Source organism: Scyliorhinus canicula, chromosome 23 (genome assembly GCF_902713615.1).
Source record: "Scyliorhinus canicula chromosome 23, sScyCan1.1, whole genome shotgun sequence".
Taxonomy (NCBI): domain Eukaryota; kingdom Metazoa; phylum Chordata; class Chondrichthyes; order Carcharhiniformes; family Scyliorhinidae; genus Scyliorhinus; species Scyliorhinus canicula.
Genome location: NC_052168.1, coordinates 2,237,851 through 2,263,986, shown reverse-complemented (window position 1 = coordinate 2,263,986; position 26,136 = coordinate 2,237,851). Strand labels below are relative to the sequence as shown.

Below are 26,136 nucleotides of genomic sequence, written 5' to 3'. Positions count from 1 at the left end.
TGTGCCACATGTCACTTGCAGGGTTTGAGCGGTGGCAGTTGGCAGTGTGTGTGAACATTGACAGTCAGCATGATCGCCCGCTCGCTGCTCCTCCTAATTCTCCTGCCCCTCTGCTGCCACCCGGCAGAGAACGAAAGCCTGACCGAGGATGAAGAAAGGGAAAAATACCCGGAGAAGAAGGAGGAACAAATTCAGACACCGATTCCCCCCAAAGGTAGGAAACCAAGAACATTACAGCTCCGGCGGAGGCCATTTAGTCCATCGCACGTGGTGCTGGCCCTTTGTGCTGGTCCCACCCATTTCCTTCACTCCCTAAGTTCCTCGTTATCAACTTCGTGTCCCAGTGTCTTTCAAAATTGTCGATTACGTTTTTAAAAAGGAGGCAGGGTGACACAGTGGTTAGCACTGCTGCCCCGCAGCTCCGGGGTCCCAGGTTCGGTTCCCGGCTTGGGTCACTGTCTGTGTGGGGTCTGCACGTTCTCCCCGTGTGTGCGTGGGTTTCCTCCGGGTGCTCCGGTTTCCTCCCACAGTCCAAAGATGTGCGGGTTAGGTGGATTGGCCGTGCTAAATTGCCCCTTCGTGTCCAAAGGTCAGGTGGGGTTACGAGGATAGGGCGGGGGAGTGGGACAAGATTGGTTGCTCTCTCAGAGGGTCAGTGCTTACTCGATGGGCCGAATGGCCTCTATCTGCGCTGTAGGGATTCCATGATGGAATCAACTTCCACCCCTTCTTCAGATAGCGTCCCAAACCCTGAAAACTCCCTGAGAGGGATGACTAAACGGTGAGGCATCGTCAGGCAAGAAGAAGAAAACGTGTTCAGCGACTGTTTAAACAACTTCTTCTTGCGACAGGGCGATGGGCTGGGTTTGGGTGAAATGTGGTGTGACTGGAGCTAACCTGTCAGTTAACCATTTACTGACCCAATCTCCAATTGATTACATTCACATTTGTTCGGGTTGCTCTCTGTTCCAGTTTGAAGCGAATGCTTCGTCCTCTGATTCAGCGGGGAATGTGTCTGGGGAACCAGACCCTCACTCTACCCAGGGGCTGCCATGTGGCACACTGCGACCCTGACTGGACACGAAGAGGGGGAGCCACCTAATGAGACACGAGTCAGCGACGAGAAGCCAGGAGGGAATTATTTAAATAGTGACAGATTGGGAAATATTGGCATACAGAGGGACCCTGGTGACTGAGTACAGCAGTCACTGAACGTAAGCATGCACATACAGCAAGCAGTTAGGAAGGCCAATCGTAGGTAGGTCTTACGATCTTATGGTCCTCATTGCAAGAGGTCTTGGGGACAGGAGCAAGGGTGTCTTTCTGCAGCTGCACAGGGCCTTGGTGAGACCACACCTGTGTAGTTCTGGTGCCCTTACCTGAGGAAGGATGTACATGACATGGTGGGAGAGCAGTGAAGGTTCACCAGACTGATCTGTGGGATAGCAGGATTGTTGTATAAGGAGATTTTTTTTTAAATAGCTTACAGAATGTGGGCGTTACGGGGCCAGCATTTATTGCCCACCCCTGAGGGCATTTAAGAGTCCACTACGTTGCTGCGGGTCTGGAGTCACATGTAGGCCAGACCGGGTAAAGACGGCAGATTTCCTTCCCTAAAAAACATTAGTGACCCAGATGGGTTTTTACCACATTCGACAATGGTTCTGTGGTCGTCATTAGAATTTTAATTCCAGATTTTTATTGAACTCAAATTTCACCGTCTGCAGTGGTGGGATTTGAACCTGGATCCCCAGAAGCATTATTACCCTGGGTCTCTGGATCACTAGACCAGCAACAATACCACTACCCCACTGCCTGCCCATGATTGGGCGGCCTAGGCCTGTATTCACTGGAATACAGAAGAATGAGAGGGGATCGAATGGAAAGATAGACAATTCTGGACAGGGCCGGATAGACTGGTTGGGGGTTCTAGATCAAGGGGTCACCGTCTCGGGATACAGGGAGGTGTCAGATCAGGAGAAATGTCGTCATTCAGGGCGTGGTGAACCTGTGGAATTTCCTACCACAGAGGCAGTGGAGACCAAATCACTGAATATATTTAAGAAGGAAATAGATGGATTTCTGGACTCTGAAGGTGTCAAGGGGTCTGGGGAGTGGGGTATGGGCAGATTGAAGGTCAGCCAATGATCATATTGCATGATGATGCTGGCTCAAAGGGCCGAATGGCATCCTCCGGCTCCTAGTTTCCATGTTTGTATGCGAGACAGTCAGCCTCACTGTGGGACATAGTCACCGCTGGCAGATATAGAGAATAAACAGGCAAAATGTGTGGGCAGCAAGGTTGGACAATTGGAGAATTATGAGATGATTCACTTTGGTGGTAAGAATAAAAAAGCAGAACATTTTTTTAAAGTGTGAAACTTGGAAGTGTTGATGTTTAAAGAGTGTGTCGGTACAAGGAACGCAAAACGTTAACACACAGATGCAGCAGCAATCAGGCACGGTAAATGGTAGGTTGGTCTTTATTGGGATTGGAGAACAAGAAGAAAGAATTTTTGGCAGAGCTGTAGAGGGTTTTGGTGAGACTACTTCTGGAAGACTGTGCGCAGTTTTGGTCTCCAGGTTTATGAAGTATACGCTTACATTGGAGATGGTATAGCGAAGGTTCACTCGATTGGCCCCTGGGATGAGAGGCTTGCTCTATGATGAGAAGCTGAGTAAATTGAGTTTATATTCTCTGAAGTTTAGAAGAATGAGAGGCAATCTTATTGGAAGCTACAAGATTCTGAAGGAGTTTGATAGGTGGACTCTGAGAGAGAATGTCTCTCCTGGTCGGGGAATTGAAAACACGGGAGAACAGTCTCAGGATAAGGGGGGGGATTATCATTTAGGACTGAGATGAGGAGAAATCCTGGGATGAGGGCAGCACGGTAGCATGGTGGTTAGCATAAATGCTTCACAGCTCCAGGGTCCCAGGTTCGATTCCCGGCTGGGTCATTGTCTGTGTGGAGTCTGCACGTCCTCCCCGTGTGTGTGTGGGTTTCCTCCGGGTGCTCCGGTTTCCTCCCACAGTCCAAAGATGTGCGGGTTAGGTGGATTGGCTATGCTAAATTGCCCGTAGTGTCCTAAAAAAGTAAGGTTAAGGGGGGGTTGTTGGGTTACGGGTATAGGGGGGATATGTGGGTTTGAGTAGGGTGATCATTGCTCGGCACAACATCGAGGGCCGAAGGGCCTGTTCTGTGCTGTACTGTTCTATGTCTATGTCTATAAATGATTTCACTCGAAGTGTTGTGAATCTTTGGAATTCCCAAGCCCAGAGTATGCGGATGCTCCATCGGTGAATATATTTAGCCTTGTGGGATAGGCAGAGTTTTATAGAACAGTACAGCACAGAACAGGCCCTTCGGCCCTCAATGTTGTGCCGAGCCATGATCACCCTACTCAACCCACATATCCACCCTATACCCGTAACCCAACAACCCCCCCCCCCCTTAACCTTACTTTTATTAGGACACTACGGGGAATTTAGCATGGCCAATCCACCTAACCCGCACATCTTTGGACTGTGGGAGGAAACCGGAGCACCCGGAGGAAACCCACACACACACGGGGAGGACGTGCAGACTCCACACAGACAGTGACCCAGCCGGGAATCGAACCTGGGACCCTGGAGCTGTGAAGCATTTATGCTAACCACCATGCTAACCTGCTGCCCCTGTCTCGGGCAATGTAGGGGTATGGGGAGCAGGCGGGAAAGTGAAGTTGTGGCGGCTGATCATACCTGATAGTATTGAACGGCAGAGCAGTCTCGAGGGGCCAAGTGGCCGACCCTCGCCCCTAATTCTTGGCTTCATGTACAATCATTCTTTTCACAAATTTTTATGGCATAAAAATTCAGCGGCCAAATATTTTACAGCGTGCGCTCACTCGGAACAATCTAACGCTCAATCTATATTCTCTCGAACCGTGCCAGTGTAGGCAAGGCAGCCGTGAGAACATGGCAAAAAACTCATGAGGTATTGATTCCAAAGCTAATTATTGAACTCACTTTGGCTACACACAGAGCAAGGACAAATGGCGAGGGAGGGGGTAAAGAGAGAGAGAGAAAGGGAAGTACAGAGAAAGAGAGAAGGGCGTAGAGAGAGATAGGGAGAGAAGCGAAAGAGGGAAAGAGACAAAAAGAACGAAAGAGAGAAACAGAGGGAGGGACAGAGAGGGGGCGAAAAGACGGCAAACTAATAATAATGAATGCCGAACACCTTGCCTGTCATCCCATTTATAACCAGTTACTAATTAACTTTATTAACTAGGTCACTGGATGAAATTGCACAGCTCCAGCGAGATTATGCACAGCTTCACTACTACATCTTCCTGGGCTCGGAAGAGCTTATTACAATTCAAGGCAGTACACAGGGCCCATGTGACACAGGGAAGATTGAGCAGGCTCCACACAGAGGTAGAGGATGACGTGTGAGAGGTGTAAAGGAGGTCCGGCCGACTATGTCCACGTGTTCTGCTCATGTCCACGATTGATGCCGTTTTGGGTCTCGGTCTTCAAGACATTATCAAAAATTGTGCAGGTGGAATAGTTAGCGGGACCTCTCGAGACAGTTTTGGGGGGGTGTGGGAAACACCGGGGTTAATAGAAGGGGAAGGGGCTGATGTGGTCGCTTTTGCCACATTGACGGCCCAGAGGCGAATCAGAATGGGAGTGAGAAGATCCGCCGAAACCATCGGAATGGTTGGGGGATGTTGCCCAATTCCTGACACTTGATAAAGTTACGTTTCCCCTTTGTGACTCCGATAAGTGGGGGGGACTGGATGAGGTGGAAGCTGTTCTTGTCTCTATTTACAGATCTGTTTTTTGCCAGCGGGGAGGGGGGGAGGGGAGGGGGCAGAGAAAAAGGGAAAGATTAACGAGAAAAACAACAAAAATCCCAAATTAGGAGAGCTGTATTTTGTACATTTTGTTATTGAACAATTGTTTGTATCTTGCTCTGCATATCCTTAGGTCTGTATTCACTAGGTTAATCCCAGAGCTGAAGGGGTTGGATTATGAGGAGAGGTTGAGTAGACTGGGACTGTATTCGTTGGAATTTAGAAGGATGAGGAGGGATCTTATAGAAACATTTAAAATTATGAAGGGAATAGATAGGATAGATGCGGGCAGGTTGTTTCCACTGGCGGGTGAAAGCAGAACTAGGGGGCATAGCCTCAAAATAAGGGGAAGTAGATTTAGGACTGAGTTTAGGAGGAACTTCTTCACCCAAAGGGTTGTGAATCTATGGAATTCCTTGCCCAGTGAAGCAGTTGAGGCTCCTTCATTAAATGCTTTTAAGGTAAAGATAGATAGTTTTTTGAAGAATAAAGGGATTAAGGGTTATGGTGTTCGGGCCGGAAAGTGGAGCTGAGTCCACAAAAGATCAGCCATGATCTAATTGAATGGCAGAGCAGGCTCGAGGGGCCAGATGGCCTACTCCTGCTCCTAGTTCTTATGTTCTTATGTTCTTACTTGACTAAACATGTTTATAAATGAATTGCACACCTCAGGCAGGTGTACTACCCATTCCAAAAAAATAAATTACAGGGTCAGTACTGAGGGAGTGCTGCACTGTCAGAGGGTCAGTACTGAGGGAGTGCTGCACTGTCAGAGGGTCAGTACTGAGGGAGTGCCGCACTGTCAGAGGGTCAGTGCTGAGGGAGTGCCGCACTGTCAGAGGGTCAGTACTGAGGGTGCCGCACTGTCAGAGGGTCAGTACTGAGGGAGTGCCGCACTGTCAGAGGATCAGTACTGAGGGAGTGCTGCACTGTCAGAGGGTCAGTACTGAGGGAGTGCCGCACTGTCAGAGGGTCAATACTGAGGGAGTTCCGCACTGTCAGAGGGTCAGTACTGAGGGAGTGCCGCACTGTCAGAGGGTCAGTACTGAGGGAGTGCTGCACTGTCAGAGGGTCAGTACTGAGGGAGTGCCGCACTGTCAGAGGGTCAGTACTGAGGGAGTGCCGCACTGTCAGAGGGTCAGTACTGAGGGAGTGCAGCACTGTCAGAGGGTCAGTACTGAGGGAGTGCCGCACTGTCAGAGGGTCAGTACTGAGGGAGTGCCGCACTGTCAGAGGGTCAGTACTGAGGGAGTGCCGCACTGTCAGAGGGTCAGTACTGAGGGAGTGCCGCACTGTCAGAGGGTCAGTACTGAGGGAGTGCTGCACTGTCAGAGGGTCAGTACTGAGGGAGTGCAGCACTGTCAGAGGGTCAGTACTGAGGGAGTGCCGCACTGTCAGAGGGTCAGTACTGAGGGAGTGCCGCACTGTCAGAGGGTCAGTACTGAGGGAGTATTGCCCTGTCAGAGGTTCAGTACTGAGGGAGAGCCGCACTGTCAGAGGGTCAGTACTGAGGGAGAGCTGCACTGTCAGAGGGTCAGTACTGAGGGAGTGCCACACTGTCAGAGGGTCAGTACTGAGGGAGTGCTGCACTGTCAGAGGGTCAGTACTGAGGGAGTGCCACACTGTCAGAGGGTCAGTACTGAGGGAGAGCTGCACTGTCAGAGGGTCAGTACTGAGGGAGTGTCGCACTGTCAGAGGGTCAGTACTGAGGGAGTGCCGCACTGTCAGAGGGTCAGCACTGAGGGAGCACTGCACTGTCAGAGGGTCAGTACTGACGGAGTGCCGCACTGTCAGAGGGTCAGTACTGAGGGAGCGCTGCACTGTCAGAGGGTCAGTACTGAGGGAGTGCCACACTGTCAGAGGGTCAGTACTGTGCCGCACTGTCAGAGGGTCAGTACTGAGGGAGTGCTGCACTGTCAGAGGGTCAGTGCTGAGGGAGTGCCGCACTGTCAGAGGGTCAGTACTGAGGGAGTGCCGCACTGTCAGAGGGTCAGTACTGAGGGAGTGCCGCACTGTCAGAGGGTCAGTACTGAGGGAGTGCTGCACTGTCAGAGGGTCAGTACTGAGGGAGTGCAGCACTGTCAGAGGGTCAGTACTGAGGGAGTGCCGCACTGTCAGAGGGTCAGTACTGAGGGAGTGCCGCACTGTCAGAGGGTCAGTACTGACGGAGTGCCGCACTGTCAGAGGGTCAGTACTGAGGGAGTGTCGCACTGTCAGAGGGTCAGTACTGAGGGAGTGCCGCACTGTCAGAGGGTCAGTACTGAGGGAGTGCCGCACTGTCAGAGGGTCAGTACTGAGGGAGTGCTGCACTGTCAGAGGGTCAGTACTGAGGGAGTGCTGCACTGTCAGAGGGTCAGTACTGAGGGAGTGCCGCACTGTCAGAGGGTCAGTACTGAGGGAGTGCTGCACTGTCAGAGGGTCAGTACTGAGGGAGTGCTGCACTGTCAGAGGGTCAGTACTGAGGGAGTGCTGCACGATTGATGAGATCTCTGTAAGAAGGGTTTTATTTTGGGTGTTTTACAGATAAATACAGGAGAGTATGGATGCTGAGCAATGTCGTGAATGCTGAAGATTTCATCAATGATTCTTGGATTGCTGTTGTCGCTTTTCTCAAGGTCGGTGATTCACCACAGACATCATCATCGTTAATCCACATTTTTATCTGCTGCACATTACACAATCCAGCCTGACAACCCTCGGACTGTGTTTCTATAAAAGCTGATGTCAGACTGTCATTCCCTCAATCACCTGCATCCCAACCCAAAAAGCAGTGAAATTATGCTTTGCAATTGAAAAAGAACAAAGAAAAGTACAGCACAGGAACAGGCCGTTCGGCCCTCCAAGCCTGTGCCGACCATGCTGCCCGTCTAAACTAAAATTTTCAGCACTTCCTGGGTCCGTATCCCTCTATTCCCATCCTATTCATGTATTTGTCAAGATGCCCCTTAAACGTCACTATCGTCCCTGCTTCCACCACCCCCTCCGGCAGCGAGTTCCAGGCACCCACTACCCTCTGTGTAAAAAACTTGCCTCGTACATCTCCTCTAAACCTTGCCCCTCGCACCTTAAACCTATGCCCCCTAATAATTGACCCCTCTACCCTGGGGAAAAGCCTCTGACTATCCACTCTGTCTATGCCCCTCATAATTTTGTAGACCTCTATCAGGTCGCCTCTCAACCTCCGTCGTTCCAGTGAGAACAAACCGAGTTTATTCAACCACTCCTCATAGCTAATGCCCTCCATACCAGGCAACATCCTGGTAAATCTCTTCTGCACCCTCCCTAAATCCTTCACATCCTTCTGGTCGTGTGGCGACCAGAATTGAACACTATACTCCAAGTGTGGCCTAACTAAGGTTCTATACAGCTGCAACATGACTTGCCAATTCTAATACTCAATGCCCCGGCCAATGAAGGCAAGCATGACGTATGCCTTCTTGACTACCTTCTCCACCTGTGTTGCCCCTTTCAGTGACCTGTGGACCTGTACACCAAAATCTCTCTGACTGTCAATACTCTTGAGGGTTCTACCATTCACTGTATATTCCCTATCTGTATTAGACCTTACCTCACATTTGTCTGGATTAAACTCCATCTGCCATCTCTCCGCCCAAGTCTCCAAACGATCTAAATCCGGCTGTATCCTCTGACAGTCCCCATCGCTATCCGCAATTCCACCAACCTTTGTGTCATCTGCAAACGTACTAACAAGATCAGTTACATTTTCCTCCAAATCATTTATATAACCTACGAACAGCAAAGGTCCCAGCACTGGTCCCTGCGGAACACCACTAGTCACAGCCCTCCAATCAGAAAAGCACCCTTCCATTGCTACTCTCTGCCTTCTATGACCGAGCCAGTTTATCCATCTTTCCAGCTCACCCCTGATCCCGTCTGACTTCACCTTTTGTACCAGGCTGCCATGAGGGACCTTGTCAAAGGCCTTACTGAAGTCCATATAGACAACATCCACTGCCCTACCTGCATCAATCAACTTTCTGACCGCCTCGAAAAACTCTATCAAGTTAGTGAGACACGACCTCCCCTTCACAAAACCGCGCTGCCCCTCGCTAATACGTCCATTTGCTTCCAAATGGGAGTAGATCCTGTCTCGAAGAATTCTCTCCAGTAATTTCCCTACCACTGACGTAAGGCTCACCGGCCTGTAGTTCCCTGGATTATCCTTGCTACCCTTCTTAAACAAAGGAACAACATTGGCTATTCTCCAGTCCTCTGGGACATCACCTGAAGACAGTGAGGTTCAAATCATTTCTGTCAAGTTAGTCTGGGTGCAGTACTGAGGGAGTGCCGCACTGTCAGGGGGTCAGTACTGAGGGAGCGCTGCACTGTCAGAGGGTCAGTACTGAGGGAGTGCTGCACTGTCAGAGGGTCAGTACTGAGGGAGTGCTGCACTGTCAGAGAGTCAGTACTGAGGGAGTGCTGCACTGTCAGAGGGTCAGTACTGAGGGAGTGCCGCACTGTCAGAGGGTCAGTACTGAGGGAGTGCTGCACTGTCAGAGGGTCAGTACTGAGGGAGTGCCGCACTGTCAGAGGGTCAGTACTAAGGGAGTGCTGCACTGTCAGAGGGTCAGTACTGAGGGAGTGCCGCACTGTCAGAGGGTCAGTACTGAGGGAGTGCCGCACCGTCAGAGGGTCAGTACTGAGGGAGTGCTGCACTGTCAGAGGGTCAGTACTGAGGGAGTGCCGCACTGTCAGAGGGTCAGTACTGAGGGAGTGCCGCACTGTCAGAGAGTCAGTAGAGGGAGTGCTGCACTGTCAGAGGGTCAGTACTGAGGGAGTGCCGCACTGTCAGAGGGTCAGTACTGAGGGAGTGCCGCACCGTCAGAGGGTCAGTACTGAGGGAGTGCTGCACTGTCAGAGGGTCAGTACTGAGGGTGCCGCACTGTCAGAGGGTCAGTACTGAGGGAGTGCCGCACTGTCAGAGAGTCAGTACTGAGGGAGTGCTGCACTATCAGAACGTGTGATGGGAGAGACTGTTGGTGAGGCTGTGGGGGAGTTTGTGATGGAGAGAGGGTGTAATGGGGGAGGGGGTGTGATGGGGTGGGGGGGGGGGGCGGGGGTTGGGGAGTGCTATCCACCAGGATCCGTGACCCAGCCACTGAGGATTCCGGCTGGTTCTGACATTGTTCCATCCTCACTCTCACTCCCACAGGAACTGAACTCCACAGAGGCCGATGTTCTGAATGAGGTAATCCATGCGGTGAAGAATCTGCCCTTCGGTATCTGTGCGAACATCACAGTTTGGAAGAAATACAACATCACCAACAACACCATCAGCCTCTTCAAGAAGGTAAGAACACATCTGCAATTAAAGGTGAATCTCAGAAGCCAGCCAGCCTGCCCAACACGTGTGCAATCCACATGGGTAAACTCTCAACCCCCATCCCATCATCCCATCACCTCATCCCACCCCTTTCCCCCTCGCATTTATCCAGCTTCCCTCTCAAGGTCTCTGTACGATTAACCCCAATGTGGGAGAGAGTTCCACAATTTCCACAATATAACTCGATGGGCCAAATGGCCTCATTCTGCACCTATATCTTGTGCAGCTAAATAAATAAATAATCTTTATTGTCACAAGTAGGCTTACGTTAACACTGCAATTCAGTTACTGTGAAAAGCCCCTTGTCGCCCCATTCCGGCGCCTGTTTGGGTACACCGAGGGAGAATTCAGAATTCTCAGCTGGTACGGGAATTGAACCCACGCTGCTGGCCTTGTTCTGCATCAGAAACCAGCTGTCTAGCCCACTGAGCTAAACCTGCCCCCAAGTTATTGGTGAAGAAGTTTCTCCTGAATTCTCCATTGAATTTATTAGTAACTCTCTTATACGTAGGGTCGAGTTTTTGACCCTGACGCAAGTGAGCATGTTTTCCCGTTTCGATCTTGGAAAGGTAAGTTACCTCCGAGAGTCACGTCAAATAATATTCTGCATTTCACGTAAAACCGCTCAACCTGGGCACTGAAATGGAAAGTCGGTTACAAAGGGCTGGAAATGGCAAAATGTGGAGACAATCTTCACCATTAACGTTGGGGTTCGCCCCGTGTGTGTCTGCCTCTCTGGGAAGAGCCTGCTCTCTGGGCCCAATCCGGACCCATCTGTTGGCACCTACCCGGCGCATGGCGCTGTGCCACACTGCGTTTCGGCTGCAACATGACCGGTCACCCTGACCCTGAACGTGTCTTTGATTGTGAAGTGAGTTAAAACTGTCCATTTTCCTTTCTCCTAGTTTGATGAAGGGCGTATTGACTATGAATTTAAAGATATGGAGGTGGAACCAAGTCAAGTGATTCAGTTTCTGCGACTACATGCAATGCGCCTGGTGATCGAATACAATCACATGGTAAGCGCCGCTGCTATTGATAGGCTCAAAACTGCAGCTCAGGGGATGTACCGCTCAACATATTCAATCCTTAAAGCTCGAGTGTCCACTGAAGCCTCCGGCTCTGCTTCCTGTTGGAATGTGAAACTGACTCAAGGCAATAAAAGAGCCCAATTTAAACTGTAAGGTGTTGAGCAGACGGGTAAACCAATAACTCTGGGGGGGGGGGGAGGGACCTCCTCATGAACCTGCTCCGGGCATGGCCAAACCTGCCATCTACAGGTCCAAGCAGTGAGCGGCTACATTATTGGGCAGATGTCTCTGGAGAGGGAGCATGCAGTGTCTGCGGCCACCCACAAGACCTACCCTTCTGTGCCAGGGGGCGCCATGGGGGCTGCAGTGCCTTGTTAACCCCCTCAATCAAATTTTAGTCTGATGTTTTAAGTTTCATTTGTGATTTATTTTGGTTAAGGTAGTTTCCCTTTAAACGGCCGCCCTTTGATCTGTCCCTAGGTTCATTTGCTTTAGTTTAATTGGTTTAGACAAAATTGTGGGGGAGTCAATAACTGATGAATGTAGGACTGATACGAGCAGGTTTTTCACATAAAGACTGAACCCAGGAAACTCCCCAGGATTACGTGGGTAGGAGTTAGCGGCTGTGATTGGATGGGAAGTATCTTCATTGGATGGGTTCAATGGCCAATGACCTTCCTCATTAATATCAATGTTATGAAGAGATTGCCACCTGATGTCACACAGGAACAGATGTCCAATTGGATCACCCTGGAATTTCTCGAGGAATTGAAGATTAATCTCCGCCACCAATCCAAGGAGAATTATCAAAACTGTTTAATACAATTCTGTATTATTTCATTTTCTTTGATCCCTATTGGTTGTTTAGTTATAGGACAATTGGAGATGAAAAGTCAGAAATCCTCCAATCAGGTAATGGTGGAATGATTCCTTTTATGATTGGCCATGTGAAGGATGGACCCAATGACAATGGGCATGTCAAGCACCCAATGTCGGATGTGAGGAGGTGGGAAGTAGGAGGAGGGAGGTCATGTGGTGAAACCCTCCCAGAAGGATTCAACCAGAGCTGGGAATGCTGAGGACAACATTAATGCACCACTGGGAAGATGCCTGAGACCCCGCCAACCCAGCCTGGCCCAACCTGACCCAGTTTTATGCAACCCAACTCAACCCAACCCAACTCAACTCAACCCAACTCAACCCAACTTAACCCAACCCAACTCAACTCAACCCAACCCAACTCAACCCAACTCAACTCAACCCAACTTAACCCAACCCAACTCAACCCAACCCAACTCAACCCAACTTAACCCAACCCAACTCAACCCAACCCAACTCAAACCAACTCAACCCAACTCAACTCAACCCAACTTAACCCAACCCAACTCAACCCAACTCAACTCAACCCAACTTAACCCAACCCAACTCAACCCAACCCAACTCAACCCAACTTAACCCAACCCAACTCAACTCAACCCAACCCCACTCAACTCAACCCAACCCAACTCAACTCAACCCAACTCAACCCAACCCAACTCAACCCAACTTAACCCAACCCAACTCAACTCAACCCAACTCCACTCAACCCAACTCAACCCAACCCAACTCAACTCAACCCAACCCAACTCAACTCAACCCAACTCCACTCAACCCAACTCAACTCAACCCAACCCAACTCAACTCAACCCAACTCAACCCAACCCAACTCCACTCAACCCAACTCAACCCAACCCAACTCAACCCAACTTAACCCAACCCAACTCAACTCAACCCAACTCCACTCAACCCAACTCAACCCAACCCAACCCAACTCAACCCAACTTAACCCAACCCAACCAAACTCAACTCAACCCAACTTAACCCAACCCAACCAAACTCAACTCACCTCAACTCAACCCAACTTAACTCAACCTAACTTAACCCAACCCAACTCAACTCAACCCAACTCAACTCAACCCAACTTAACCCAACTCCACCCAAACGCAACTCAACCCAACCCAACTCAACCCACCCCGTCCCAATTGCAACACACTCCAATCCAGTCTGACCCAACTCAGGTACCTACAGTTGCTTAATGTTCACTATCCTCAAAATTCTGGCCAAGGAAACAATTGGGTGATTATCCTCCACACGCACCATGTCCCCTCGAAGTTGACAAAGACTCTGGGAAAAATGTTGTTGTTCAAAGTATTCTCAAAATGCAACTTACATTGTTTACCTCCTTTCTTCCTGAGGATGCAAGTCAGATCTTTGGCTCCGGAATTCCCATTCACCTCCTGCTCCTGGTCAGCAAGAAATCATCAGGATATGAAACGCACCGCAAGCTGTTGCAGACTATTGCCGCCGATTATCGGGGGAAAGTGAGTTTTGAAAAATATGAAGCAGACAATTTGTAAAGGGCTTTGTGTGTCAGTTTGATAGCGTAACCCTCAGTCTGTTTGACACTTTGTTCTGTTATAAACAAATTATTCTTCAGAGTGATGCTGACAGACTCAGTGCAGCTGATGTCAATCACGGTGTTGAAGTTTAAAAGATGTAAATTGCGGAGCAAAGTTCCTTGAGCAATGACCTATATTATATATCTATCCCCGGATAAGATGGAATGAAGAGAAGGCGAGTTCCAACTGTCAGTCCAGCTCCGTCATTTCTCCCTCAGAAAAAGCTGAGACCCACTCGAGGGACCTGAATGCAAAATTCATGCTGAACCTCTGTACTGAGGGAGTGCCGCACTGTCAGAGGGTCAGTACTGAGGGAGTGCCGCACTGTCAGAGGGTCAGTACTGAGGGAGTGCTGCACTGTCAGAGGGTCAGTACTGAGGGAGTGCTGCACTGTCAGAGGGTCAGTACTGAGGGAGTGCTGCACTGTCTGAGGGTCAGTACTGAGGGAGTGCCGCACTGTCAGAGGGTCAGTACTGAGGGAGTGCCGCACTGTCAGAGGGTCAGTACTGAGGGAGTGCCGCACTGTCAGAGGGTCAGTACTGAGGGAGTGCCGCACTGTCAGAGGGTCAGTACTGAGGGAGTGCCGCACTGTCAGAGGGTCAGTACTGAGGGAGTGCCGCACTGTCAGAGGGTCAGTACTGAGGGAGTGCTGCACTGTCAGAGGGTCAGTCCTGAGGGAGTGCTGCACTGTCAGAGGGTCAGTACTGAGGGAGTGCTGCACTGTCAGAGGGTCAGTACTGAGGGAGTGCACACTGTCAGAGGGTCAGTACTGAGGGAGTGCTGCACTGTCAGAGGGTCAGTACTGAGGGAGTGCCGCACTGTCAGAGGGTCAGTACTGAGGGAGTGCACACTGTCAGAGGGTCAGTACTGAGGGAGTGCAGCACTGTCAGAGGGTCAGTACTGAGGGAGTGCTGCATTGTCAGAGGGTCAGTACTGAGGGAGTGCTGCACTGTCAGAGGGTCAGTACTGAGGGAGTGCACACTGTCAGAGGGTCAGTACTGAGGGAGTGCTGCACTGTCAGAGGGTCAGTACTGAGGGAGTGCCGCACTGTCAGAGGGTCAGTACTGAGGGAGTGCACACTGTCAGAGGGTCAGTACTGAGGGAGTGCAGCACTGTCAGAGGGTCAGTACTGAGGGAGTGCTGCATTGTCAGAGGGTCAGTACCGAGGGAGTGCTGCACTGTCAGAGAGTCAGTACTGAGGGAGTGCTGCACTGTCAGAGGGTCAGTACTGAGGGAGTGCTGCACTGTCAGAGGGTCAGTACTGAGGGAGTGCTGCACTGTCAGAGGATCAGTACTGAGGGAGTGCTGCACTGTCAGAGGATCAGTACTGAGGGAGTGCTGCTCTGTCAGAGGGTCAGTACTGAGGGAGTGCTGCTCTGTCAGAGGGTCAGTACTGAGGGAGTGCTGCTCTGTCAGAGGGTCAGTTTTCCCATGTGCTTCGTGTCCCTCTCATAGAATCTCTACAGTGCAGAAGGAGGCCATTCATCCCATTGGGAATGCACTGACCTTCCGAAAGTGCACCCTACCTAGGTAGGCCCAATTCCCCACCGTATCCCCATAACCCACCGAACCTGCACATCTTTGGACTGTGGACGGAAACCGGCGCACCCGGAGAAAACCTACATAGGTAAGGATGGCATGATGGCACAGTAGTTAGCACTGCTGCCTCACAGTTCCAGGGTTCTGGGTTCAATTCCGGCCTTGGGTCACTGTCTGTGTGGAGTCTGCACGTTCTCCCCGTGTCTGCGTGGGTTTCCTCCGGGTGCTCCGGTTTCATCCCACAGTCCATAGATTTGTAGCTTAGGTGGATTTCCCATGATAAATTGCCCTTAGTGCCCAAAAGGTTAGGTGGGGTTAAGTAGGGTTCTCTTTCCAAGGACCGGTGCAGATTTGATGGGCCGAACGGCCTCCTTCTATGAATCGATAAAGTTCAAACTCCGGACAGTCACCAAGGCTGGAATTGAACCCGTGTCCCTGGAACTGTGAGGCAGCAGTGCTAACCAGCGTGCAGCCGAGTGGCTACAAATGTTCCCACAGCCACTATTTTGAAGAAGAACAGATGAGATCTCTCTGGTGACCTGGAGCCGATATTTATCCCTCAACAACATCACCAGAAAGGATTCTGTGGGTCAGCAAATCATGCTCCTGTGTTCTGGGGGTGCGAGGGTTCGGACAGTTACTGGGAGGCGGTGTTCGAGGCCCTATTGAGGGTAGATGGGGCTGAGGTGAAGCCGGGTCCTGTGGTGATGATCATTGGGGTGTGGGAGGTGCTGGAGCTGCTGGAAGGGAAAGGGCCCAATGTCGTGGTCTTTGCCTCTCTGGCTGCCTTCCGATGGATTCTTTTGAATTGGAGGCCGGCTACACCAGCGGAGGATGTGGCTCGGCGGGGTGTGGGTTTACAGGAGTTTCTCCGATTGGAGAAGATCAAATTGAAAGAGGCCCCGAGATACGGTACCGTTAATGGCCATATTTAATGAGCTGGTTAACGCGCGGGGGAGTAAAAGGAGAAAAATATACAACGTTGATTGGATGTTGAATTGATGTTACTGATTGTGTTTTGAATAAAATATCTTTTTCTGTGGGATTCTGTGGGTAAGTCTCCTCTCCCCAGCATACTCATAGCAAAAGTGATCAAAACAAGCTGGCCGAACTTAACGCTAGAGTTGCCTCTCAGAGGCTGCTGCGTGCTCTGATTCACGGAGACATGGCTCACCCCCGCCTCACCGGACTGTGCCATACAACCTGACGGCTTCACAATACACCGGGCGGACAGCACAATGTCATCAGGCAAAGCCAAGGGCGGAGGGATTTGTCTCGTCATCAACTCCTCTTGTCGTTCGAATGTGGTGTCCCTGAGACTTACTGCTCCCCGGACCTGTGAATATCTGACCGTGAAATGCCACCTGTACGACCTTCCACGGGAGTTCACTTCAGCCATTATCACAGCCGTTTACATCCCACCCCAGGCGGAAGTGAAGAATGTGATTGACGAATTGTACACCGCTATAACTAACAATGAAACAGAACACCCGGCGGCCTTATTTATCGTGGCCAGGGACTTCAACAAGGCCAACCTCAAGAGCATACTGCCAAAATTCCACGAACGAGGGCAGCACGGTGGCCTAGTGGTTAGTACAACCGCCTCACGGCGCTGAGGTCCCAGGTTCGATCCCGGCTCTGGGTCACTGTCCGTGTGGAGTTTGCACATTCTCCCCGTGTCTGCGTGGGTTTCGCCCCCACAACCCAAAAATGTGCAGAGTAGGTGGATTGGCCACACTAAATTGCCCCTTAATTGGAAAAAATAATTGGGTAATCTAAATTAAAAAAAAAAAAAAAAAAAATTCCACGAACACATCTCCTGTCCCACCAGGGGCGCCAACGCTCTTGACCGCTGCTACACAAAAATCAAGGGCGCCTACCGATACTTTCCCCAATCGTACTTCATAAATTCGGACCATAAGACTGTGCTCCTTCTCTCAGCATACAAGCAGAAACTTAAGCGGGAGAATCTGGTTACAAAGGTCGTGCAGTACTGGTCCGAGGCAACAGAAGAACTCCGACGTGACTGCCTGGAGTCCACATTTAAGAACTCAGCGACCAACCTAAATGAGTATCTCACCACTGTCACAGACTTTGAGCAAGTGTGTAGAAGACTGCATGCCAAAGAAGGTAGTACATATGAAACCCAACCTAAAACCACGTCTCAATCGCGAGATTGACTCCCTTCTGAAGGCCAGGTCTGAGGCGTTCAAGACAGGCGACCCTGACCTATACAAGAAATCCAGGTACGACCTCCAGAAAGCCATCTGGGATGCCAAGAGACAACATCAGACCAAGCTAGAGTCACAGACTAACATCACAAACTCTCGTCGGTTGTGGCAAGGCTTAAACAACATAACGGGCTACAAAGCGAAGCTGAGTCGAATCTCCGGCAGCAGCAGGCCCATCCCCGATGAGCTCAATGCATTCTATGCTCAGTTCAAGCAGGAAACCATCAAACCGTTGTCAACTGCCCCAGCAGCCTCGGACACACCCATACCTATCATCACAGCTTTCGAAGTCAGATTGGCCTTCTTGAAAGTGAACCCTCTGAAAGTGACGGATCTGGACAGGATCCCTGATCATGCGCTCAGAGCCTGCACGGACCAGCTGGCAGATGTGTTCGCGGACATCTTCAACCTGTCCCTACTCTGTTCCGAGGTCCCCACCTGCTTCAAGAAGACCACCATCAAACTGATGCCAAAGAAGAACCAGGCAACGTGCCTCAACTACTATAATCCGGTGGCTTGACATTGACCATTATGAATTGCTTCGAGAGGTTTGTCATGAGGCACATCAACTCCATATTCAGACTCTACAATCATCCCTAGAGCATCTCGACTCCTACATCAGACTCCTATTCCTGGACTACAGCTCCGCCTTCAACACCATAATCCCAGCCAAACTCACATCAAAGCGCCAAAACATAGGACTTGGCTCCCCACTCTGCAACTGGATCCTCGACTTCCTGACCCATGGACCATAATCAGTAAGAGTGAACAACAGCACCTCCTCCATGATAGTCCTCAAAACCGGGGCCCCGCAAGACTGCAAACATGTCCCCTACTATATTCCCTGTACACACAGGACTGAGTGGCAAAAGTTGGCTCCAACTTCATCTATAAGTTTGCTGATAATGCAATGGTAATGGGTCGGATCTTGAATAACGACGAGTCAGAATACAGGAGGGAGATAGAGAACCTAGTGGAGTGGTGTAGAACATAGAACATTGAACAGTACAGCACAGAACAGGCCCTTCGGCCCTCGATGTTGTGCCGAGCCATGATCACCCTACTCAAACCCATGTATCCACCCTATACCCATAACCCAACAACTCCCCCCCTTAACCTTACTATTAGGACACTACGGGCAATTTATCATGGCCAATCCACCTAACCCGCACATCTTTGGACTGTGGGAGGAAACCGGAGCACCCAGAGGAAACCCACGCACACACGGGGAGGACGTGCAGACTCCACACAGACAGTGACCCAGCCAGGAATTGAACCTGGGACCCTGGAGCTGTGAAGCATTTATGCTAACCACCATGACAACAATCTTTCCCTCAATGCCAGCAAAACTAAAGAGCTGGTCATTGACTTCAGGAAGCAAAGTACTGTACACACCCCTGTCAGCATCAATGGGGCCGAGGTGGAGATGGTTAGCAGTTTCAAATTCCTAGGGGTATACATCTCCAAAAATCTGTCCTAGTCCACCCACGTCGACACTACCACCAAGAAAGTACAACAGCGCCTATACTTCCTCAGGAAACTAAGGAAATTCGGCATGCCCACATTGACGCTTACCAACTTTTACAGATGCACCATAGAAAGCATCCTATCGGGCTGCATCACAGCCTGGGTATGGCAACTGCTCGACCCAGGACCACAAGGAACTTCAGAGAGTCGTGAACACAGCCCAGTCCATCACACGAACCTGCCTCCCATCCATTTACTCTGTCTACACCTCCCGCTGCCTGGGGAAAGCGGGCAGCATAATCAAAGCCCTCCCACCCGGCTTACTCACTCTTCCAACTTCTTCCATTGGGCAGGAGGTACGGAAGTCTGAGAACATGCACAAACAGATTCAAAAACAGCTTCTTCCCCGCTGTTACCGGACTCCTAAATGACCCTCTTATGGACTGAACTGATCTCTTCACACGTCCTCTACAGTAGTGTTAGTATTACATCTGTAAGCTTCACCCGATGCCTGTGACAATGTAATTAAATTGTGTATCTATCGTACCCTATATTTTTCACGTATGGAACAATCTGCCTGAATAGTACGCAGAACAATACTTTTCACTGTACCTCGGTACACATGACAATAAATCTAAATCTTATGAGTGGGATCTTGCTGTGTAACCAAAGTCTGTTGTATTTCCTACATTACAAGAGTGACTCGTAAAATATTTAATTGGCTGTAAACTGTGTGTAAATTCTTTTTACGAGACGTGAAACAGCAGACACAGAGACACAGATTCGAACGCAGCTTTCGATTGACATTGCCAGCCGGCCATTACAAGTCAGCCAGGATGTGAGTGAGGACAATGAGGTGAGGGAGAATCGGGGCTGAAACCACTTCCGGGCAGTTCGAGAGCTCTGTGCTAACCGTCAGCCTCCTGGTTTCGACATTCCTCACATTGGGGGGGGGGCTCAGGAAAAGACACACAAAATCTCTTGTTTTGCTAATTCCTGAGAGAGGATGGGGAAAGGTTTGAAATCCAATGAAATTTGGACTTTCGCCAGTTAGAAGAATGATGTCAAGTGTTGGGGCTTCCATGGAAGTTAGTTTGATTACAGATACTGTTTGCCAAACACACCTGGTGTGGATTTTAACTGTTGACTTTCTCTCTCTCTCTCTCCCATCTCTCTCAGGTGGTTTTTATTCTGGTTAACGCAGATGTGAAAGAAAATAGTCGCGTGAGTTCGTATTTCAATGTGAAGAAAGCTGACCTCCCTGCTGCCTGCATCTTCCACGTGGTGACGGAGACTATGGACGTGCTGAAGGCCACTGACATCAGCACTGAGTCGCTACGGCAATTCTGCGATAACTTCATAGAGGGGAAAGACATGGTGGGTGATAGTCACACGCGGTTAAACATCGGACAGTATGTCACCAGCACCGGTATTGGATGTTTATAAAAGTTTATTGGATAAGCATATGGATGATAAGGGCATAGTGTAGGTTAGATGGCCTTTAGTTTTTGACCTCCCATGTCAGTGCAACATCGTGGGCCGAAGGGCCTGTACTGCGCTGTATCGTTCTATGTTCTATGTCCCCCAGTCTCAGATACTCCCAACTCTCAGCACATCCCAATTCTAACTGCCCCACCATTGCTGTTTGCGCCTTCAGCCGCTCTGATCCCTGTTCTCTGGAATTAGAACATAGAACATAGAACAGTACAGCACAGAACAGGCCCTTCGGCCCTCGATGTTGTGCCGAGCCATGATCACCCTACTCAAACCCACGTATCCACCCTATACCCGTAACCCAACAATCCCCTCCTTAACCTTACTTTTTAGGGCACTACGGGCAATTTAGCATGGCCAATCCACCTAACCCGCACATCTTTGGACTGTGGGAGGAAACCGGAGCACCCGGAGGAAACCCACGCACACACGGGGAGGACGTGCAGACTCCGCACAGACAGTGACCCAGCCGGGAATCGAACCTGGGGCACTGGAGCTGTGAAGCATTTATGCTAACCACCATGCTACCCTGCTGCCCCAATGGGAATTCATTCCCATGCATCCTGCAAACCCCCAACACCGCTCTATTCCCTTTTTAAAGATTCTCCTTCAAACCTGCCCTTGCTTATCGATCCCTCAGGAATTCTATGTAACTCGCTGTCGGACTTTGTTTGATTTACTCTCCTGTGAGGCACTTTGATGATAATAATAATCTTTATTGTCACAAGTAGGCTTACATTAACACTGCAATGAAGTTACTGTGAAAATCCCCTAGTCGCCACACTCCGGCGCCTGTTCGGGTACACGGAGGGAGAATTCAGAATGTCCAATTCACCTAACAGCACGTCTTTCGGGTCTTATGGGAGGAAACCGGAGCACCCGGAGGAAACCCACGCAGATACAGGGAGAACGTGCAGACTCCGCACAGACAGTGACCCAAGCCAGGATTCGAACCTGGGACCCTGGCGCTGTGAAGCCACCGTGCTCACCACTGTGCTACCGGGCTGAGAGGTTTTACTCAGCAACCTGAACAATGACTTGTACTTAATGTGGTTAAAATGATATGGAAGGCACGAGCTGAGCTGAGCCACTAACAGGATTAGGATGGTGTTGCTGTGTGTGTCCCTGAATCAAGGCGACTGTTCTGTGTGCAGTCTGAGCTGCTGATTTTCCTGAGACCAGCAGAGGGCACTCACACATTGCTCAGTCCCACACTACAGAGATTCGGTCCAGAGAGATGAGAATGTGAGTGAAACTGCCCAATTCAGCAGCAAATCCACCAGATGCACTTGGCAACAAAACAAACATTCCACCTCATTAAACTGAAGGAACATTTTCCACTGTTTGCACCATCATCAAAAACTCCCAGGACAGGTTAGATACAGAGTAATGCTCCCTCTACACTGTTCCCATCAAACACTCCCAGGACAGGTACAGCACAGGGTTAGATACAGAGTAAAGCTCCCTCTACACTGTCCCCATCAAATACTCCCAGGACAGGTACAGCACGGGGTTAGATACAGAGTAAAGCTCCCTCTACACTGTCCCCATCAAACACTCCCAGGACAGGTACAGCACGGGGTTAGATACAGAGTAAAGCTCCCTCTACACTGTCCCCATCAAACACTCCCAGAACAGGGACAGCACGGGGTTAGATACAGAGTAACGCTCCCACTACACTGTCCCCATCAAACAATTTGGTTTTAGATGCAGAGTATTGGAACTCTGACCTTGGTCAGTTTGGGCCTGGTACTGGTCAGTTTGATGCTGTTTATTCAGCAGCGATGTCCCAGCCCAGAACAGACGCCTACACAGCCACTGATGCGGGGGTGTGGGAGAAAGCCCTACCTTACAAAGCTCACTCACACGCTCAGTACTCCGAGGGATCCCGCGAGGAATGATCTGACCTCAAGTCCATAGGTGCTGTGATTCCCTGGTTGGGTGGGCAGGGGGGGGGGGTTGCTTGCTGTACCTCCGAGTCAATGCCGGAGTGACTGGGGGTTTGGTGGGTGGGGGGGGGAGGGGATGGAGCAATGCCTATTGTACCCCAGAGAGAATCCCTTTCAGGAGGGGAAACAACTTGAGGATTGAAAGCAGAAAGTCATGTTTCGGTGAATTGGGAAAATATTATATTAACGCTCACAATTTCTGTCCAACTCCCCAGACACAGGGTCACACGATGGGTTTACACTTCCGCCTGGTGCTTGGAGTCCGTGTATAATATTATGTACAGAATTGCTTTATGCATATCATCGCAAACCCACCCTCTCTCTTTCTTTCTGTCACAACAGTTGTAACATTCAGTCTTAAGCGAACATTGAACCTGCTTTTCTGGACATTTGAAATGGGAACCGTATGTAAACACTTGCCTGTAACGATGTAGGAACATAATTTAACCACTAGGTTGCGCAGCGAGAGTTTCTGAAGTATCTTCTGATCTGTAGTCAAGTTGTGTAAAAGTTGAAGTTCAACCAATCAGCTTTCGGATGGGTTATTCATTCATATATCAAATGACAATCCTGCCAGGGGAAGGAGGGGGTTGAAAGGGTTAATGTCGCCTGGATTAACACCTTAAAATATTTCCCCTCAGCTCCCTGAAAACAGCCACCAGCTATTTGCATTCCCCGTTCCCATAATGGGTGTGAAGATTAACAGCCAGACTTTCCATGTAATTGTGGAAAACAATTTAATTTCTCCTTTTAGACTGAGCTGGTGCAGTGATTCACACAGATTTCCAGGCCCTAATTTTATTGATTGAGATCACAGTCTGTGTGTTAAATAAAGAACAGAGTGGAGCATCATAACCACATCCACACAGGGTGTGGTAAGCTGCAAACTCCAGCACGCACTCCACAATCCCATTCGCAAATGTTCAACCCATCACCGATAATCACATTCCCGTTAGCTGGGACAAGGGAAGCAACTTTCCCAGTGAAGACAAGCGCGGCCGCCGATTAGAGCTCCCTCCCCGGGGATTTCAATGAAGGGATTCAGAGGGGTTCCCCTCCCCCACAACACCCCCCCCCCCCCCCCCCACCCTCCAAATGCTGTGACAGAAAGAAAGAGAGAGGGTGGGTTTGCGATGATATGCATAAAGCAATTCTGTACATAATATTATACACAGACTCCGACCACCAGATGGAAGTGTAAACCCATCGTGTGACCCTGTGTCTGGGGAGTTGGGAGTAAGTCGTGTTGGTGGATAGATGTATTTTGGCTTTGAAAGCAGACCAAGGCAAGCCAGAAGCGCGGGTTCAATTCCCGTACCGGCCTCCCCCAACAGGCGCCGGAATGTGGCAACTAGGGGCTTTTCACAGTAACTTAATTTGAAGCCTACTTGTGACTATAAGTGATTTTCATTTCATTTTCTTCTTTTTTTCATATTGCAGTAGCTCTATCATACGTAATGTTACTAATTTGTTATTTTGTTCATTCTGGTTAACTTTACCACGCAGCTGTTTTATAATAACTTATTTAAATCAGATGCTCTGTCGTGCATCATTCATATCGGCCAGTCCAATGAAAATGAAAAATGAAAATCGTTTATTGTCACGAGTAGGCTTCAATGAAGTTACTGTGAAAAGCCCCTAGTCGCCACATTCCGGAGCCTGTCCGGGGAGGCTGGTACGGGAATTGAACCATGCTGCTGGCCTGCTTGGTCTGCTTTCAAAGCCAGCGATTTAGCTGAGTGAGCTAAACCAGCCCCAGAACATGACAGGGTGGAGAGTGGGGGGGGGGGGGGGGGGGGGGGAGAGAGTGGAGGGGGTGGAAGAGTTGGTGGGGGCGGGGGGGGGGGAGGAGAGTGGCGTAGAATAGGAGACAGCAAAGAGAGAGAATGAGGAAGGGAGGGAAGGAGGAAGGGAAGGAAAGGAAGTGTTTGGAGACCGAGGAGAGAGGGAGGAACGAGAGGGGGTGATCCAGAAGAGGAAAGGAGCAGTGACAGGATTTAAACATTTACTGCAGCTGAAATTTCTCTCCCTCTTTTTCAGAAACTTGTGAGACCTCCAAGACCCCCGTCTGAAGAATTGTAAATCACAGGAGATGATTTTTTTCTTTATTTGTTTGCATTTTCTTATATTAAAACTCACAGCAACCACCTGGTCACAAATAAAGATTCACTGTGAAAGGATTGGCCTCTGATTCTGTGTGGACGTGCCCCCACTCTGCATTTTGTACAACACAATGAGGGGTTTATTAAGGGTGTTCCTCAATACAAAGAACAATACAGCACAGGAACAGGCCCTTCGGCCCTCCAAGCCTGTGCCGACCATGGTATCTGCCTACATTAAAACCGTCTGCACTTATGGAGTCCGTCTCCTTCCATTCCCACCCTATTCATAAATTTGTCTAGATGTCCCTTAAATGCCGCTATCGTACCTCCTCCCACCCCCTCCCCAGGCAACGCCTTCCATATATTTGAAAATGACTTATTGTCACGAGTAGGCTTCAATGAAGTTACTGTGAAAAGCCCCTAGTCGCCACATTCCGGCGCCTGTCCGGGGATCGAACCGTGCTGCTGGCCTGCTTGATCTGCTTTAAAAGCCAGCGATTTAGTCCAGTGAGCTAAACCAGCCTCTGTGTAAAAAAAACTTGCCTCACACATCAGTTCTAAACTTTTCCCCGCGCACTTTAAACCTACGTCCCCGAGTACTTGACTCTCCTACCCTAGGAAAGAGCATCTGACTGTCCACTCTGTCCACCCCACTCATAATCTTGTAGACCTCTATCAGGTCGCCTCTCAACCTCCGTGGTTCCAGTGAGAAGAGACCGGGTTTATCTCACCTCTCCTTAGTTCCTTAGTTAGGTGCCCCTGACCAAACAGCTTTACAGTGGTTCCTACATCATAAAGTCAAGATCCAAATGTTCATTGATGCTGAACTACTTAAATAATAATAATCTTTAACAGTACAATCAGGATGGTGATGTGCCCAAAGCAAGGGCAAATACTCTGCTGACATCACTACACATCACCTGACTCAGAACCAGCCGGCAAATACTCCCACATACACTACTGTCTGTGCGGAGTCTGCACGTTCTCCCCGTGTCTGCGTGGGTTTCCTCCGGGTGCTCCGGTTTCCTCCCACACTCCAAAGGTGTGCAGGTTAGGTTACCGGGTCATGAGGATAGGGTGGGGTGGTCATGAGTAGGGTGATCATTCGAGGGGTTGGTGCAGACTCAATGGGCCGAATGGCCTCCTTCTGCACTGTAGGGATTCTACGATTTACAATTCAATAAGTGGTGTTCAGCAATTCCTTTTGGGTTGAATTTGGCGTTCTTGAACTTGGCTACTCCATTGCACCAACGCCAGAGGGTGAGACTTCACAAGCAAGTTGCAACTTCATCTTGGGATTCTAATGTAGCAACAGCTCTGACTTCTGTTTGACACACTGCAAAGCTTTTAAAGGCTTCAATCGTGTTGCTAAATTTGGCACGAATTTACCATAATAATTCTCCAATCCTAAAAGTGACCTTAATCGTGTCACATTTTGAGGCTGTGTGCTTCTAAGATTGCTGACATTTTCTTTGGTTCCTCACGTAAGCCACTTTTGTCGATGATACGACCGAGGTAATTGATGGATGACTTGACAAAGTCACAATTTCCCTTCTTAATTCTCAGGCTGTGGCTCTGTAACCACTTCAGGGTCGCTTCCAAATTCTCCAAGTGCTCCTGTTCACTCGAACCAACGATGCATTTGTCATCGAAATAACATCGCACTCCACTCAAGCCACATAGAATTTGATCCTGGTACTTT

The 26,136-nt window shown here is 49.8% G+C and overlaps 1 protein-coding gene across 1 annotated transcript; it reads left to right on the top strand.

The window, feature by feature from the left end:
• LOC119956464 (endoplasmic reticulum resident protein 27) lies at positions 1 to 24,512 on the top strand. The gene is made up of 7 exons (XM_038783733.1): positions 1 to 214; positions 7,363 to 7,454; positions 10,013 to 10,150; positions 11,089 to 11,202; positions 13,449 to 13,574; positions 20,069 to 20,266; positions 24,373 to 24,512. The coding sequence occupies exons 1-7, from the start codon at positions 70 to 72 to the stop codon at positions 24,412 to 24,414; spliced, it is 855 nt and encodes a 284-aa protein (XP_038639661.1). The 5' UTR covers positions 1 to 69; the 3' UTR covers positions 24,415 to 24,512.
• The last annotated feature ends 1,624 nt before the right edge of the window (positions 24,513 to 26,136 follow it).

What these genes read in the sequence shown, in the direction of transcription:
- LOC119956464 (XM_038783733.1), top strand. Translation starts at nt 70, where the DNA reads ATGATCGCCCGCTCGCTGCTCCTCCTAATTCTCCTGCCCCTCTGCTGC. An exon ending in GACACCGATTCCCCCCAAAG is followed by an intron (nt 215 to 7,362) that starts GTAGGAAACCAA and finishes GGTGTTTTACAG; the next exon opens with ATAAATACAGGAGAGTATGG. An exon ending in CCGCCGATTATCGGGGGAAA is followed by an intron (nt 13,575 to 20,068) that starts GTGAGTTTTGAA and finishes CATCTCTCTCAG; the next exon opens with GTGGTTTTTATTCTGGTTAA.